The sequence below is a fragment of the Centruroides sculpturatus genome, unplaced genomic scaffold, assembly GCF_000671375.1.
Source record: "Centruroides sculpturatus isolate CEXI.00-Female unplaced genomic scaffold, Cexi_2.0 scaffold647, whole genome shotgun sequence".
Lineage (NCBI taxonomy): Eukaryota > Metazoa > Arthropoda > Arachnida > Scorpiones > Buthidae > Centruroides > Centruroides sculpturatus.
The window spans coordinates 23,809-42,882 of record NW_019385034.1 but is presented as its reverse complement, the minus strand read 5'-3'; the positions used below and the strand labels follow the sequence as shown (position 1 = coordinate 42,882).

The window sequence follows — 19,074 nt, the reverse complement described above, 5'->3', positions numbered from 1 at the left end:
AAAACGCTCTCGGTTAATTAATAGTGTTTTTAGTGATGACGAAGAAAACATTGTTTAATTTATATTAATATGTATCACTTAAAAAATTTTAATGAAGATATTTATCTTAATTATGAAAATATACTAGCATGTTTTTTAATTTTTGGAACCTAACCCTCCTTTTCGTATTAGTTCTTTGTTTCGTATAACACGGATTCGCATAACACGGCAATTTTTTGGAACGTAACTACCGTGTTATACGGGGGTTACCTGTATTTGGATGCTGGATAAATTGTAGGATATTCAAATACAGATTTTTAAATTTGCTTCCTTTCATAAAATGTAAACAAAATGATGCAAATACTGTATTTATTCTGAAATATATTGAGTAATTTGATTTTATCATTAAATAATTTAAAAATCTAGACAGAAATTTATAAATTGACATATTAATTTTTTGCTTTTTTGAAAATCAATTTAAAAAATAGAAACTTAACAGAATTCAACTCTTACATTTTAAAGAAATGTTTGAAATATATTAAATATAATATGTATTTAGAATTGCCACTTATTCTAAAAATTTGAATGCAAAATCAGTTTTTTAATAAATAAAGAAGGATGTCAACAGGTTAAATATATGAAGCATTGTTAAAATCATCATTGTAATCTTGCTGAACAAAATGTCAAAATAAATATTATTGGATTGAACTTTTTTTGGGTATTGATTTAAAAAGTTTATAATTAAATCTTAACACTTATTAGATAATAGATTATATTAAATTGGGTAGCTTTTTAAACAATTACAAATTAATAATAAAAAATGAAATTTTCATGTAAAATACTTTACATATTAAAATTATGGAAATTTGAAAAATATGAATTATCCATACTTCAATTATAATATTGAATATAATACAAATATATTTATTTTTGGTATAAATTAAATTTTGTATTGTTAAATGTCATTTAATTTACATAGTCATCTTTAATACAAATATACCTACAAGATACAATCAAATTTCATTTATAAAAAATACTAAATAAAATATTAATGTGTTTTATTGCTAAAAAATAAAATGTCACTCAAAAGTTTTATTGCATGAGTGTAAGCACGTGGTGCACAAATATTACAGTGCTAAAATAACTGAAGAGAATAAATTTAAGATGATTTAGCATTGCGGCTGTTCACATTTTGTGAGAATGTGTTTCTTCTCTTTTCTATTATTCTCTTTTTATAAGTGTTTATACTTCAAAGGAGCAAAAAGGAATTGTGCATGTGCTTTTGGTACGTGAAGTTTAAAGTAAAGTTTTGAAAGTAGCGAAAGTGAAACCTAATTTGTAGAAAAGTTAGAGTATGTGCAGTTAATTAATTCAAGAAGAAGAGAGAATGGAAACTCTTATTATTTTATAAAAGAAATTAAGAAAGATGATCCTGAATTTTCAATATTTTAGGTAAGTTTTAAATATACAGGCTTATGTAAAGATAATTTATCTATTCAAACATATTTAACTTAAAATATATAAATTACAAATTACAATTCATTGAAAATAATTCTGTTCTAATTCTAATCATTTCAACTTGATCAGTCTCCGTATTGAAGGACATGAAGGATTGTGGGCTCTACCAATGCTTTTAGGCAATTCTGCAGAAAAGACCCACAGGGGTCCAAGTCTGGGAGTGTTTCGGCCATAGAACAGGACACCACTACATAGAACAACCCAGTCATGGAACAGGGCCAGGTTGTCCTATGTAGTGGTTGCCAAACCATTCTGCAAGCTGTTGAATGATACCTGTCTGGGAATGAGGTGGTGCACCATTGTGCTGGTATCAAACCTGCTGTAGTTGTGCCAATAGCAAGTCATTAGCTGTTCATCCACTGTCACATTTAAGATTTTTAAATGTTATTTAGGGTATCATCTATTTGTGGAACACACTGCTTAATGTTATCTTTTAAATTAATTAATGTTTTGCCTCTGGAAAGACATTTAAGTATTGGTTATTTCAGCACTGGAACAATCATGCACCCCATGCTTACATTCATGTAATACTGGAAAGATCTCTCTTGCCCTGGACAGATGTTTAGATGAACATCCAGTATATATAAAGTTTGGTTATTTTCAAATGGTACCTGAACATTGTTATTCTAACAAAAATAAAATGAAATTTATGTATAGACAATATTTTATTATTGTGTGTGTATAAATTTATTATTAATTGTATTAGTTTGATTATCTTTTGATCTTTCTGTAAATAAATAAATAATTTTCATAATTCATTATTTTCATAAATATTAGAATGCATTGCTTACACTTTTATTGATTGATCAATTGACCTATAATATGTTTTAATAATCAAATAGTCAGTAGATTACCAGTTTTATTTATTTTTTATAAAATGATATGTTTTATTTTAGACTATTTGTACTATATTATAAATCTATTAGGTTGTTCGGAAAGTAAGTTTGTTTTTTTTACCTCTAGATGGATTAGTCGTATTTTTCCTGCCATTTTCATTCTAAACCGTATTATCATTATATATTTTGACAGCTAGCGTTTTAAGGCTTATTTGTAAAAAATTTTGTTCGATTTTGTGCAATTGTTTATTTTTTGTTCCCATCAAACATGGAAGGTTGAAAGTATCATTTTCAACATATTTTGCTTTTTTATTACCGAAAAATCAAAATACTGTTCAAGCAAGGAAAAAATTGTGGTACATGTATGGAGATGATGTGTTGAGAGAAAGACAGTGCCNCACCAGGGCATCTGTAAATCCATGGGGCTACATTACACGTATGTGTAGTAATAAGCTGGGGAAGACTCAAATTTTGACATCATCAAGTGACAACAGTGAACCTAAATCTCTTATTCAGACCCTGAACACCCAACTACAAATTTACTGCCCAGATGACAACCCTGAAGAAGACTCAGAATGGCAAAGGAAACTGTGTACAGACACCAATACACTAGACAACACTGTTCCATCATTTACTACAGGGGAGATTGATAGTATTGTCAGGAACCTGGGCAGGGGCAAATTTCCTGGCCCCGATGAGATTACAGCCAACCTCTAGACCCTATTACCACAACAACTTCTTAAAATTTACAATGCCTGCCTTAAACATGCAATCTTTCTGCAGGAGTGGAAGACTGCTTGTGTAATACTGGTCCCTAAACCGGGTTCTGACTCAGAAACCAGGCCAATATCGTTATTATCAGTTATGGGAAAGATTCTAGAGAAACTGATTGTGAACAGGCTCACTTGGTTCGTCAAGCAGAACAATTGGCTTAGCGAATCTCAATTTGGTTTCCGTCCACAAAAATCGGCGGAAGATGCCATTCATGGCGTAGTCAAGGAAATTCAGCATCTCCTGGAGGATCATAAATATGTTTTAGGGGTCAGTCTGGACATATCAGCTTTTAATAGTGCATGGTGGCCCCTCATAACCTATCAATTGTGCAACATCAAGTGTCCAAGGAACATTCTCAACCTTTTACAGGACTATCTTAAGGACCGCAGAGCTACATTACATTATGGTCAGCACCATGTTACCAAAACCATTACCAGAGAATGCCCACAGGGGTCTGTTTGTGGACCCTGCTGTTGGAATGTGACCTTTAATGCATTTTTAGAGAAAAATTTTGGACATTCAAAATGCTTTGCTTATGCTGACGACGTCATGCTGCTTATGGGAGGTAGGTCCAGAACTGACCTCAAGAACAGAGGAAATACTATGCTTCAACATATCTATAGCTGGGGAGAGGAGCACAAATTGAAATTTAACCCCAACAAAACTAGCGGAATAGTTTTCAACAGACCTAGACAAGCTAATCACCACACCTCAAGATGAACGGTAAAACCATAAAAGTAAAAGAGACCCTCAAATATCTCATAGTATACTTGGATTGTCAAACACATAGAACATATAATGAACCACATCGAGCTTATCCTGCAGTCATATGCCCAGGTGGCAAAAAGTAACTGGAGCTTGACTTCAAACACAATGTCAATCATTTACGATGGAATATACTTGCCTATTATGATTTATGCCTGCGGCACCTGGGGGCCACAAGGAAGGTACACACAAACCGCAAACTGATATCATCACAAAGACGTGCGCTTATCCTGACAGCGAAGGCATTCTGAACCGTTAGTAACAGATGTCTCCAGTTGATTGCACGGAAGCCACCCATAGACTTCAGAGGCAAAAGTACCAATTAATCAAGTGGGGTGAGAACATCCAGACTACAACAAGCACAATACATCATGATGAAATTGAATGGCCTATCCCATTTTGTGAATCTCTCCCTCCCAATGATAGTACAACTGACATAGACAACACTAGTGAATCATCTAACATCAATATTTTTACGAACAGGTCTCGTATTAACAACTCTGTAGGATGCAGCTTTATAATATATAACAACAATACAGAAATCTCTCAACAGACGTTCTGGCTGGATGATAGGTGTACTGTATTTCAAGCTGAACTATTTGCTATTGGGAAAGCAATCGACTATGTCAACCAGACCTATGAGAATGTAGCTGTCGACATATACACCGACTCTCTATCTGCATATAATCTAATCAGAAGCAACAAACTACATCCACTGGCCATAAAAGTTAAAAACTTGATTAAAAAATCAAAATGCAATATATACATTTCCTGGGTCAGAGCCCATCAGGGCCTGAAAGGCAACGAGAGAGCGGATACTCTGGCTAAGTACGCAACCACGAAAGATAGCAAGAATACTGAATATAACAAAATTAGTCAACAAACACTGCGGCAACTTTTATGGAAAGACACTTTACTACAGTGGCAAACCACATGGGGTCACGATATGCAGCACATAACCCACAGGTTTATTCCGGACTTGGACAAATTTATTAGTATAGACTGGTATACTCCTGATTATGCAACTACTCAAATATTCACCAAGCATGGCAAGTTTGCCAATTACCTTGTTAGGTTCGCAAATAGGACTTCTGGTCTTTGCCCTATGTGCAATGTGTCAAGATGGACCTGAGCACTATATAGAACGCGAAAGAAATGAATTAAGGATACTTATTGAAGAATAGGGTATAGAATGGCTATGCAGTCCATCGGACATCTGGCTAAACAGAGAGATATACAACAACTTCAAACAATTTGCTAAGCAAATTAACTATGTTAACCAAACCAAGATCTACAGCTAACGCTCTGTGTTGGGGCATTACTTCACCCCCTGGACTTTACAAGGTAACTACTACATGCGAAAAAACTGTCATGTGTCTTCTAAATATATATGTTGCTCTTTTTATCAACTATGTATATTTTGTAAATATCTTAAATGTTTTTATTTTCTGTACACTTCCTACAAGTGTTAATTTTATGTAATTTACCTAATCAAAATGTATTGTAATGTATACTGTCCACTTGTTCCCTGGTAATGCTTCATGCGGTACCAGGGCGTGTACAATTAATGTACCAATAAAATATATTGAGTGAGTGAGTGAGTGGGCATCTCCTTTATTAACACTCACTCTGTCTTGTCTATCTTCTGTTGCATTAATTAGTCTAGTTTCCCTGCTGGCCTTTTTGTTGTTTATCTTTACCACATCTGAATACAGCTGAGGGGTTATCTGAGGCACCACATTGGCTTCCTTTTGCCTCATTTCAAGAATGATGCCAAACAATTGATTCGCCACCGCATGCTTTCTTATTGCTGCATCACAGATTACAGTTCTTTCATTGCTTTTGACATTCTGACTAGTATTATTTGGAATTCTTGTCATAATTGTTTCTAAGCAGGAGTTGATTTTAGAAACAAGTTCTTCTTCCACATAATCTGCATTTGGTTGTACCTATCCACTATGGGTAGGGCTTCCTAATACATCCACATTCGATTGCTTTGGCATATGAGAAGGGAACTCACAGCAAATACCAAAATGTATGAGTCTGGAAAAACAGTCTGAATCCAATCCATAGTTTTGTATACAAACAGAGGTGTCTCCCTGTTATAGGGATTTAATGTAGACCCAACGAGGTCCTTGGAACTTCCAGCAAACACACCCATGCCATAATGGTGCTAATCACGCCAATTGGCTAATCCAAGAAGTTAGAAAACAAAAACACCGGGCGCTTCCTTGGGTTGCCTGCTAAGCACAGCTGACAGTAGGGTAAAACACCCCAGATACCGTCCTAAAAGTCCTGAAAAACAGCCACCAGAACTGCTGAAAACCGTATGCTACACGGCTAAACCATGCTGAATGCCTGAGCTGACCGTGTGGAGGCTCCAAGTCCTTTGTTTAACAGTACTTTATAAGCTGATATTACTCTGCTATTACTTGGTGTATTGAAATCAAATTTGGGCAGTTTGCGACATACTTGCCGTACTTAGCAAAGCTGTTAAAAGTTCGAGAAAGACTCACTTGGGGTCCAATGGGGGACAACAAAGTTCAAAATATTTAATCTCTGATATCTCAGAGACTACTTTACTGATCAGTAAAATTTTTTCACTTATGTTTAGAGCTTGAAATGCCAATTTCAAAGATGTATAGTTCTTCAATATTGAAGCCAAACTTATTGAGAAAAGATGATTGATTGTGGAGCCTAAATTGCACACTACATACTAGCGTGCAACTTAGACAAAAAGTAGTTTGAAAAGTGAAAAACTATATAACTTAAATGTATTTCTATTATCTATACTTAAGCTTAAATCTATTATGGCCCAAAGGATTAGATAACCTGGTTAGTAAAAAGGTCAAGAAAGTTATGATGGATTGAAGAAAGAGCAGTTGGCAGTACTTCTACTTTCCTTTCTTTTTCTAAAAACAGTTGTATGTACTTCAAGCTTTTCTTCATCCATGCTACACCTAGTATGCTTGTATATGTCTGTTGGCTTCACTAGTAAGTGATCCAAGTTGAGAAAAAAATCATGTTTTCTTTTCTTTTAGAAAAACTAACACTCTCAAATGAAACTTGAAAAACTATCAACCCAGGTAATATCTTTTTCATGAAAAGTTCATTGTGTCTGCTCACAATGGATTCTCAGTCCTTCTTCATCACTTCCCATCTTATCTCCTTCCTCTGCCACTAGCACACTAAAATGTGATCCTTCCTCCTTGACACTCTCCAGTTAACCCTTTCTTCTTGGAAGTACTGCCTGAGGCCAACCAATATTTGAAAAAGCTAAATGCACAAAAGACTGAAAGTAGCCCATTTTGATAGAGTCAAGAGAGAAGAAAGAAAAAAAAACAAAAATGGCTTAATCAAGCCACAAGCCATCTTCGGGCAATCACTTAGAGATCATTCATTATAATTTAAATATTAAAAATTACTAAAATAAAATCAATTACCTTTAAAGGTATTACGTGTTTATTGACATCATAAAAAGCACACATTGCAATTGTCCATGAAAGCAGACCAGCTACATTTCCACAAACTTTTGTTGCATTATTTAAATTATAATCTTCCATTTCAAGATAAGGTGCCATAAGTTCAATTATTTCTCCATTAATCTGATCTTTGTCAAAATTTTGTAGCATAGATAAAAATTGGACATTACACAGCAACTAAATGAAAAAAAAATATTTGTCATCATCATCATAAATTTTTCGAATCTGATATTGTAACTTAAATACAATCAAATACATCTATTAATCATCTGTTAAAATTAAAATAGATTTTATATAATGTCACAGAAAATGGGCAAACAAACACACACAAAAAAACCCTGACATATTTTTGCATTTCTTGGCATTTCAAAGTCCAGAGTCCAAAAATGTAAAAATCTTTAGGGTCATTTTTTGACCAATTGCTATACTTTCTCTCTATTATATATAACAGAACTAGGAAATAAAAAGTATTTTTAATTTTTAATCAAATATATATTTTTTCATGTTTTAAGGAAATTTGTAAATTTTTGAGAATTGAGTAGCTAAAAGGAGAGATCAGATTGTCGTGGAATGTATTCTGGATGATGAAAGTGAATAAAAATGACAATTCCCAGTTCATAAACTGTTTTGAATATATAAAGTGTGATTTAGAGCTTACAATATGTCAATACACAAATTACAATTAGTATGATCAACAAAAGCCTAATATCAAATAACAAAGTAAAATATGTTAAAAACTAGTAAACTAGTAATAAAGAATTTTTAATACGTACCTGTACATTAAACCCTACATCAAATTTAGATTGAAACATATGGTTTCTACAAATGCCAGTTAAAAGTTTGAGCCATTTTTATTGAGATAGAATCTCATAACTAGAATGAATGCCATTATGATATCTCTTCTATTGACTATACTTTGAAAGAAAATTTTTTAAACATTTAATAATAATAATAAAAAAAAACTTCTACTTTATTTTGGGTTTGATTAAAACAGAAATTTCAGGAAATATTATTACATTTTCTGTTTCCATCCACATTTATGCTGTATTTTATGCATTTTTGTTCCTGGACTGGGTTTATTTTGATTCTAAAAACAACAGGATATTATGCATTTCCAATACATTGACAGGTTTAAAAAAATCATATTATTGAAAACATTCAACACATCATTATTATTGTTTAATAAACTTATACAATAGTTTATTTAAAGGATGCAACAAACTAACTAAATTACATACTTTTTATTCTTGGAAATGAATTTCTTTTTTTGTATTAAACAATACAAAAAGGGAGTGAGCAAGGATTACATATCATTGTTAATTATGCAAAAAACAAATACAGATAGAGCTTGAGAGTATTGAATGCAAGTTTTTGTTTGAAATTCAAATTTAAACAAGTAAATCACATAATACACATCTATATTTTCAGTGAGACAATAGAGAGAACTTTTATTTAGAAATATTTGCAATTCAGAATATATAAATGAATACTTATTAATATTTTATTTACTGCACTTTTCCCTTGTATTTTCTAAAATATAAATACATATTGTGCAATTATTTTCATATTTTAACATATTTTGAATTAATTAAAATTAATATTTTATTATAACCACAGTATGTATCTTATTACAAATTTCTATACTACATGTGAAGAAAATGATAAGATTGCTATTGTATATTTGAATATAAATTCATATATGCATATTCTGAATGGAAGTGCCATATTGTCGAATATGGGACAGCTTCCACAGCAAAAATATTTGAATCATGTAAAGCAGCCAGATTATATGCATTTGTGCATGTACTTTATAGAGCACCAACCTCATGTGGTTTAGCTTGTGGATGCTACACACCAAAATATCGCATAACAATGATTCTATCTAGGGCCGGCACAGCTTCCCTATCATCAAATGTCACTGCATGCCACTGGAGTGCAAGTGCAAGAGAAAAAAATAAGAACAAGAAAAGACAATAAGAAAAAAAAAGTGTGTTTGATGCATGACAGTAAAGAAGAGAATAAAAGAACCAATCAAAGAAAAAATCATTGTTCCATAATAGAAAAGTGCAATAATTTTATACCATGTTAATCATATCAAAACTGTATTGGGAATTAATATAGTATTTTTTGCTGAGTTAAATAGGCTTGAGTCATGTAAATTATGTTGGACTTAATACTCAAATATTGTCAAATTAATTACACTAATCAGTGTTAAAAATAATTATTTCTACTAAAACTTAAATAATTATATGAAATCCAATATATGTTAATCTAAGTTAGATTCCTAATACCCCATTCGCACCGAGCATTTCGATCTAGATTGTGACTAAGGTCGGAGAGAGTTCTGTGGTGTGAACGCTCTAAACCGTTTCAATCTGGACTGAAACGAGGCTAAATCGCGATCGACTGGAGAGAGTTCTTGAAACTAGATCCAGTCATAAAAGAGATCCCACAATCCCACGCGCGCGACAAAATACAAGATGGCTGCTGAACACGTGTCCGGCTATCGACAGAAAAATAAAAAAGACATCTGGAGAGACGATGACATCTGTCTATTATTAGATATACGGCAAGAAAAAGTATTTATTTCTAACCAAAACTTCCATTTTGTTTGTTGGTGTTCGTGACTTACTGCGTAGTTACGTCAATTTTATGATCGCGTGTAATAGCCGGGTTCTTCTCAAGCGAGTTACCTGTGCGAACGGCACGACGTTCCACTGGCGACAGTCACAATCCAGATTGTGGGTAAATCGAGATCGAAGTGAGTCGTGGATTGTGTGCGAACGGGGTATAAAGCTTTGTCCCAGTAAAAACTTTCATTTGTTCTGTGTATGGTGCTCTTTAAATTCCTCTATTATATTAGACCAATGGTTCCCAATTAGTGGTACGTGGAAATTGCATGAAGGGGTACGCGCGGTAATCTAAAATCGGTCGATTTAAAATGTAAATGCACAAGATGAAGCAATCAAAAACATAATGGGTGGACTATCAAAAATTTGGCAATTTACATGATATCGAATGCACAAATTCGTTTATTTATAACTAAAAATATTTTTGAAATTTCATCGAAAAATGCATTTGTGACAATACCTAAATGAAATTCTTACGCAAGAAACAAAAATTGTACAATTAACACAATTTGTGTTAATTGTACAATTATCATTATTATCATGTCAGCGAAGTGGCAATAAAATATTTACTACCGTTTTGCACAACATACCTCTGCGAGAGCAGATTTTTGGCCATGACAAACATGGAATCTAAACATCGTCACCGACTTTAACTCAAAGATGACTTGAGACTGAAGCTGACCAAACAGCAACCAGATTTTACAAAGTTGTACAAAGAAAATCGTGCACATTTTTCACATTAAAATTGAATAACCTTATATTATTTTCATTATTATTATAATTGTATTTTAAAGATAATAAATGTAAAAAAACTTATTTTATTTATCACTAGCTATGGCTTCCCATGGCTTCGCCCGCATTATATCGAATTTTCTCGTGTGAGTAAGATATTTTCTCGCAGTAAAATGTAGCCTATGTTCATCTCCAACATGTAAGCTATCTCTGTGCCAAATTTTATTAAAACCTGTTCAGAGGTTTAGACGTGAAAAGGTAGCAGACAGACAGCAGACAGAATTAACTTCGAATTTATAATATTATTATGGATTAATATGAATTTCTGCTATAAGGGGTACGCGAGTTTGAGCTCTTTCTTGAAGTGGTACGCAGGAAAAACTAATTGGGAACCACTGTATTAGACTAATAGAAGAACATTACTCTTCCTACAGAACAAACTTTACTCATTTAAATTCCTTTCAATGGAGTTTATAGAGTTTGTGTAATTATGGCTTTCATTAGTTTTACTGTAATTTCTTAACTAAAGTTTTTATTTTGAAATTTAATATTTAAAAATTATATTTTTATTTTTATTAACATGAACAAACCTTTAAAGATTCATTCCATGAAGGTTTAGGACATTCTCTTTCGGGATCTTTTGTAACCAAATCTATTGGTTTTTGAAATAATATCAGTACACAATCCATAATTCTCTGAATCAGATGTGGCGGTTTCACTAATTTACGGACTGTAGCAATGTCCACGGCTTTAATAGTCTATAAATATTAAAACAAAAATGTAAAATATAAAAAAGAAAACATTTGTTGTAAAAAGAATCAGCAATAAAATATTAATCCAAAATATAATCAACTATAATTCAATTTTGCTAGTATTTGATCAACTTAAATTGGAATTCTGAGATGAGAATAATTTATTCATAGTCATACTACAGGTGATTAAAAAAGTTACTTCCTATTTTCATGTTGCCATATTTCTTGTCATGCAAAGTCTGATTTATCTAAATTAAAACCAAAACAAGATAACTTTATGGTTTTGAGTTAAAAGTTTTAATTTTTATTTCAGCATAATTTTAAATTTTGAAAATGGCTAACTTTAACTTTATAAACAATGCAGACCACACTAAGCACTGGCTATAACAAGCATTGCCATAGCCAGTGCTATGTAAGGACTGTATGGTGATGCCTATCCTCACACTGCAGTACAGACATAGGAATTACTTCATCAGTTCAAATGGAAAGTGTTTGATCATCCACCATACAGCTCTGGGGTTTCAAACTAACATGGAGTTGAAAACCAGCATAAAGGGCTGGCTAAGCAAACTGGTGGCAACCTTTTTTTGATGAGGGTGTAGAAAAGCTAGTGTCACAATATGATAAATACCTAAATTGAAAGAGTGATTACATATAAAGGTAGCTGAAAAGTGTATCTAACTTTTGTAAACAAAATAGTTTTGATCTTCACTGTTCATTTTTCTTCTCAACACATTGAAAGTTGAAAGGAAGAAAAAAACTATATTCCTTGTATGCATATTTGTGTATAGTGTTTTCCAAAATAAACATGATATATAAGATTGCGCAGAAAAACTTGTATACAAGGCATCAGAGACAAGTGTATAGTGTATTGATAACATAATACATCATTTCAGGTCTGCAATACTGTCAAAAATAAATTAATTAAACAAAATTTACATATTTGGTTTAATCACTTTTATTTAAATAAAACTACAAATAACAATAAAAACTGGTAATGTGTCTGCTATCATCTGTCTATTGACTATCAAAAAGAAGAAGTTCAATTGTCACAACATACCAATTAGTTACAGAACTATGCAGCTGGGCCTATAGTGGTTGAAAGTAATTTGACCATGCATATGAATTATGTAAAATTAATTTTTATTTGGTAATATTGCAGAACAAAAATAATGTATCATATAACCAATACACTATAAACTAGCCGCCAATGCCTTGTCTATAAGCTTCTCTGCACAATCTCCTATGGTAAGTTTCTTTTGGAAAAACATTGTGTAAGCATATCTGTGAATTTAGGACACAGATACAACAGATAGAAACAAATCAACCTTTACATGTATTTTGATTTTACATAAATCTCTTGTTATTATTCATTATAAATAAACTATAAATTTTGTAAGTTTTACTTTATAATTTACTTTTAAAAATTTTTGAATTTCAGTTGTACTGAAAACAATAAAATATAAACAAAAACTAAATCCATTATATTAGTATACAATTAAAAAAGTCTAAAATATCATTAGAAAATTATAACAATGAAAGATAATAGAATATGCTATTTTTAATAACTTGCAGGCACAGTTAAACAGGATTTCTTCAAAAGATAGCTGATAGAAAGATGCAATTATTATTATATATCAATTAAGATTTTACACACATATGTATATTTGCACATACAAATATGAATGCAAATGCACAAAGAATACTTTAAAGAATACGCTTATCTTTTCTTTCCTTTTAGTTTTTATAATTATTATCAATTTCATTTTACAAACACATCTATCATATTAAGAAATTAAGAAAGTCAGAAACAGAATTTATCAGTTTAGATTATTTATTAAAATTTTAAATTATTAGCGTTATAGTAATTAGTAGAAATCAATTTACTATACACATTCATTAAGTATCATTTCTACCTTCAGAGCATTTTCTGCTTCTTCCAATGCAGGCCTTGCTTCTTCCAACTTATCTTCTGCAAGTTTTTTATCTGCAGCAATTTCATCTTTAAGTTTTTGAGCTTTTTCTTTATCCTTTTCAACTGCTTCTTTTATTTTCACAGAAGTTTGAGCTTTAGCAGTGACAACAGTTAATACCTACAGTAATTATTCAATTCACTGACTTGGTATAAAAGCAATTTCTTTTGATTTACATAGTTTATTAACTTTCTTATGACAAACTTTAATAATAATTTATGCTTTGTCATAATCTATCTACATATAATCTATATAATCTAATTTTTTTCCTTCAAAAATACAAAAAAAAAAAAATTATATGTGACTATCTTATCAAATCAGATTACAATATGGTTAATATCACAACCCAAGATAGTAAGATAATAATTTATAATGCTTCTTCTACTCATATAACATTATTTTTTAATATAAACATCTATTTCCCAGTTACTTGTTATTTGTACTAATATGGATTTACTACTTTAATAATGTGTTTAATCATAATCATACCTCCTCAGCTTTGGATTTTGCTATTTTTAGTTTTTCTTGCATTACAATTAATTCTTTTTGAAGAACAGCAACTGCTTCTGAAGCCTGAAGCAATTTTTCTAACCCAACATGAATACGATCTGATAACTGATACATTTCCTCAAGTTTTTCTTCATAAATGTTCTTGTAACCATCAATAAATGAAAGATATGATTTTGGTGTAACAAATGTTTGTCTTCGAAATCTAAAAAAAAATTGTATAATATATAAATAATAAACATCTAATTTATACCTATTAACTCATGTCAAATTATAATTTACATCTTTCCTACTGAAGGATAATAAATGAATTCTATAAAATATATATCTAAAGTAAGAACTGATCAGTCATTAATTAAAATAAACAATTTTATTACTAGTTAAGAAACAGCTATATATCTATTTTATTATTTAAAATACTTGCCATTTTGTTAAAAAACAGTTTTAGTAACAGAGCACAAATTTATTTTTATTTTCTTTTCTTGGAATGGAAATCTCTTGATTGGAATTTTAATTACATCATCACCACTGCTTTCAACTCACTCTCTTCCTTAAACTGTTAAAAACCAAGCTACTGTTTGAGATGAAAGAATGAGTAAAAGTAACTTAAAGTCTGAACTATACGGAGAATGCTCACAGTGTTTCCATCTGAACCACTAAATTTTTTGCACTATATGAGCTGAAGTGTGTGGGCATGCATTATTGCAAAGGAAAATTATTCCTGACAACAAAACCTGTCTTGCCAGTTTTGAATGGCAAGACTCAGTTTCAAAATATATTTCAACCATGACCATTGTCCCTGGTTCCAAAAAATCTACAAGAACACATTTTTAATCCCAGAAAACAGTGGCAATAATCTTTCATCTGACTGAGTTTGCTTGAATATTTTAAGCTTTGATGAAGACAGTAATGCCATCACAATGATTATTGTTTTAACTCTGTGTTCACATAAAAAAATCGATATTTTGTATCCATACTTTTGTGTAAAATTTTTCCATAAAGAGTTGTACTAAATTTGATGGTGGGAATCAAAAATGAATATAATAAATTTACCTTGGAAAAGCTTTCAAGTGCATAAAGAAATTTAGCCAAAAGAATTCCACTTTCATTAGTTAGTTATCAAAAATTGATTTAAATGTAATAATTTTAAAGAAAAAAATTAAATACAATAAAACACAAAAAACAGATGTGATGAATGCTGTAATAAATTGGTCCATAAAATAGTATCTCCCACTCTTGCTACTATGAAGATAGTTGATTTTCTACTGATGCTTGACTAAACTCAAATATACACAGGTAGCAGAACTTTAAAACATGAATTTTGGAAAAAATACCAGTCATCTTGAACAGATGTGTACATTCATGTCCCCAGAATTTTAACCAGTGAATAATAAGCTGAAACAATACTATGAATTATATTTTGAAGTTCTCTCCCTTTTTTAGTTTTTCGCAGTTAGATTCTGATCTTGGTTTTATTTTTTCATTGTTTTTCTATTGACTGATTTAAGACCAAATAATATTATAGAAGCAATGATAAACAGTCATAAATAACTCACAGCCAATAGAAAGGCAGTGGAAACATTAATTAGCCAAATTACTCAAAAAAAAAACAATTAATATTCAAAAACATCTGAGATGTAAAAAGTTATTGCACAAAGTAAAAATTATGGCAGCCAAAATGCTAGTCAAATTTCTTCTTGGGAATTTCTCTTTGGCAAAAATAAGTTTGATGCTTCAAAGTGATACCATAAGCTTTTGCTTTCTGGATGTTATGTATACATAACATGGGAAAGCATTGAAATAATGTCAAATTTGATCCTCTAAGTTTTTTGCAAATCTTTGTTTTTAGACACCCTGAACCTAAAAATAGGAAAAATTCCTTGGATATGTATGTGATATGTGACTGTGAGTGTTGGCATCTATTTCATTTAATATCTTGGGATGAAGTAATGATTAAGAAACTAAATTTGGCTTTAGTAGCTTGTTTAAATTTTGATGGTTAAAGGTCAATTGAATGGAGAGATAAAGGGGAGTCATGTCATATTTCGAAGGGGATTGGACATAATAAAGATTTTACTTGTTATGAACATCTACAATCCTTTATAATATCCATCACTGTCCTTGAAATTAAGCTTTTTGCCATTTTATAATAGTTAATTATAAAAAGTTTAAAAAAAAATAAAGTATCATAACCAACGATGCCAAATGCAATTTTAAATTCTTTTGCTGAGAAAGTTATGCAACTTGTTGCTGGATTTTTTATTATTACTGTCTTTGCACTTCACATTCTTGCTTTAGTAACATGAAGCTTTTCAGAACTAATTTCAAAGACTAAAAAACATTAAAAAAATTGCCAGGACAAATTCACATATAGAAAAAATATATTTCCTTTAGCCTCATGTGGCCTCAAATAAAAGGTCGATATCGCCGTTGATTTGTTATTGCCTCTACTAAGCGTGAGAAGGGACAGATGAAAATGGACTCAATTATATGTATAGTCTGAGAAGAAATATAAATATATTTTTTCTATTTTGTCATATTCTCTTGGATCAAAATTTATCAGAGCTTTAGTTTTTGGGTTTGTTAAAAAAAATTTTTTTAAATTACAATTCCATCCTTCACTGTATGAATCAATTGCATTAATAATTTCATGAGAAACAAACAAGCAGTACATAATGTGAAAAGAAATATAAATATATTTTTTCTATATAATTTCAAAGACAATGATTGTTCTTCTCACACATTGAAAGCTGGTAGAATGACTGAGTGATAGCATTTTATAAAGGATTCTGGTCGAGACTGCTGAAAAAAATTTTTTTACCTAGAATCCAATGGTGCATCACTCTCCATCCTATACCCATGCTGCATCAGTAGCAAAGCAGATTTATCGCTAAACACTGGTAGTCAGATTTGGTTGGCTAGTGAAGTTTACAGAGTTTTCTTCACTTCGACAACACCCAAATAGAGGCCAGTTTTCCTTAAAAGTTCCACCAACAGGCACGTTCCCTGATTGGCAAATTGTCCTTTTGTTGCATTATCTAATACCAGTCAATACATACATAATTTACATGCTACTTAGCATCAGTTTTTTCACATAGCATATGAGCTATGAAAAAATAATAAAATATAAAGGTTAAGATATTTTTTACAAGTGCAAAGTCAAGAATTGTGCAATGCTTTCTAATTTTTTGTTGAATAATAGCAAAAATATACTGAGTTTGATATAAGTTATATAGAGAATACAGCTTTCTAGATGATGTAAATATATTTGTTTAAATTAATATAATTGGTGTTTTTGGTTATAGCAATGCAACACATGAACATTCTGTTGAGGGGTTACCTCCTGGGAGAACATTTATAGAAAAACTATTTGTGTGTTACTAATGTGAAAAAAATATGGAAAGCTCTATGTGGCCAGCTCATTTACGAGGCTCAATCTTATGACCAACTACCAGTGTTCGGTGGTTATATCCATTCAGTCACTAGTGAGTGTTAAATTAATAAAAGCTATTTTTAAAAGTATCAAGCATGTCACATGAAATACGCATAACATTTTGGTGTAAAATGGCCTTTATAGATAAATATCATTTTGATATATAAATTTATCAAAGTTTTCATGTTCTAAGAAATTTCTTTAAGTTTAGATATTAATAGATTAATTAAAAAGTATTTTTTGTACTTCACATTTTACCAATAGTAAAATTCAAGGTCAAGAATTTTATCAATTCTGACAACCTAAAAACATCAACTCCAGCAACTCCATCTCCACAACGCTGGTTCACACACATATGAAACAGTTGAAAAAATAAATTCAAAAGTACACATTTTTTTTCTTAAAATGAAACTTGTAAAAGATTAATTTTTTTCTTATTGTTCTGTAATTATAACTTACTAGCTGCAAGTACCTGCTTCACTGGGTTTTTATTTGTTCATACATTTATATAATATAGTTTTTTTTTTACATAAAAGACTGTTTATCTTCCTCTACATAATCTTTCTCTGATTTGATGTATTTCCCTATAATTTTCAAGTTGCTCTTCTGTTTGATTATTTCTGTTTTGATATGATTTGAGACCACAAAAATTTTTTCTTACACTTTGGCATTTTTTTTTATATTTTTACTTTTCACAGTTCACTATTCACTTTTCACTTTCTACCTTTTTCTGTTATTCATACAGTTTTACTAATGAAAAATCAACTGAAGCATGTGTGTCACACGTCTCCAAAAGCCATCCCCACTACTCACACATAATAGTCCTCGACTATTCCAAAACATTTTCGACTATTCAAAAACATTTAAGATTAAGATTACATTATAGCCAATCATACCCATTTTCACAGAATGCAAGAATTAGGTCCCCTGTTTCCAGACTAATTAGAGAATTTTTACATGGGTCTAAAAATATGTTTGATTTCTTGCAAAAACGCAAAAAACCACATCTGCACCTGTAAATCTTGCATGCCGCTTTCTCTTAACACTTCCGTTGTTAACTCTTCCATTCTTAACACTTTCATTGTTAATACTTTCATTGTTAACACTTCCATTATTGACACTTCCATTGTTAATACTTTCATTGTTAACACTTCCATTATTGACACTTCCATTGTTACACATTTTTGAAGTCAACTACTTTCAACCCCCATATCCTTATAGCTATTGTGACGCAACCACCATAGTGCACAATGGGAGACTTGGGGCTACTACCATACACAAACACCATTCATGTGCAATGTGTAGTTTTGGCTGCAGAGTGAAATATAGGGACAAACACGTCCATTTATATATATATCTCATCAGTCTCACTACAAAGAAATTTACAATGCAAACATTTTTAAAAATAAACAGAAATCAAAAATAACATTTAGAAGTGCATATCTTGACAGACTGACAATATCCAGAACTAAAATAACTATAATAAAATTCAATTGTGTACTTCCTTAAAAATACAAATAATTTTATATATATAAAATTACAGGTAGCCCTCGGTTTACGCCACAGTTCCGTTCCTACAAAAGCCGGCGCAAATCGAATTGGCATAAAACGAACCCGTATTTACAGTGAGGTATAGGGTTAGGTTCCACATAAGTGAAAATACGCAAATAATTTTGTTTGTTAATGCAATATA

General features: G+C 31.1%; 1 protein-coding gene across 1 annotated transcript in view; it reads right to left on the bottom strand.

Moving 5' to 3' along the window:
* LOC111633704 (dynein heavy chain 8, axonemal-like) overlaps positions 1–19,074 on the bottom strand; it is a gene marked incomplete at its 5' end in the record, with an annotated part of 140,367 nt that overhangs the window by 97,509 nt on the left and 23,784 nt on the right. Inside the window, 4 exons of the mRNA XM_023378317.1 lie at positions 7,316–7,531; positions 11,307–11,474; positions 13,385–13,561; positions 13,931–14,153. Of these exons, the coding sequence (XP_023234085.1) occupies positions 7,316–7,531; positions 11,307–11,474; positions 13,385–13,561; positions 13,931–14,153 (784 nt within the window). The remainder of the gene's footprint in view (positions 1–7,315; positions 7,532–11,306; positions 11,475–13,384; positions 13,562–13,930; positions 14,154–19,074) is intronic.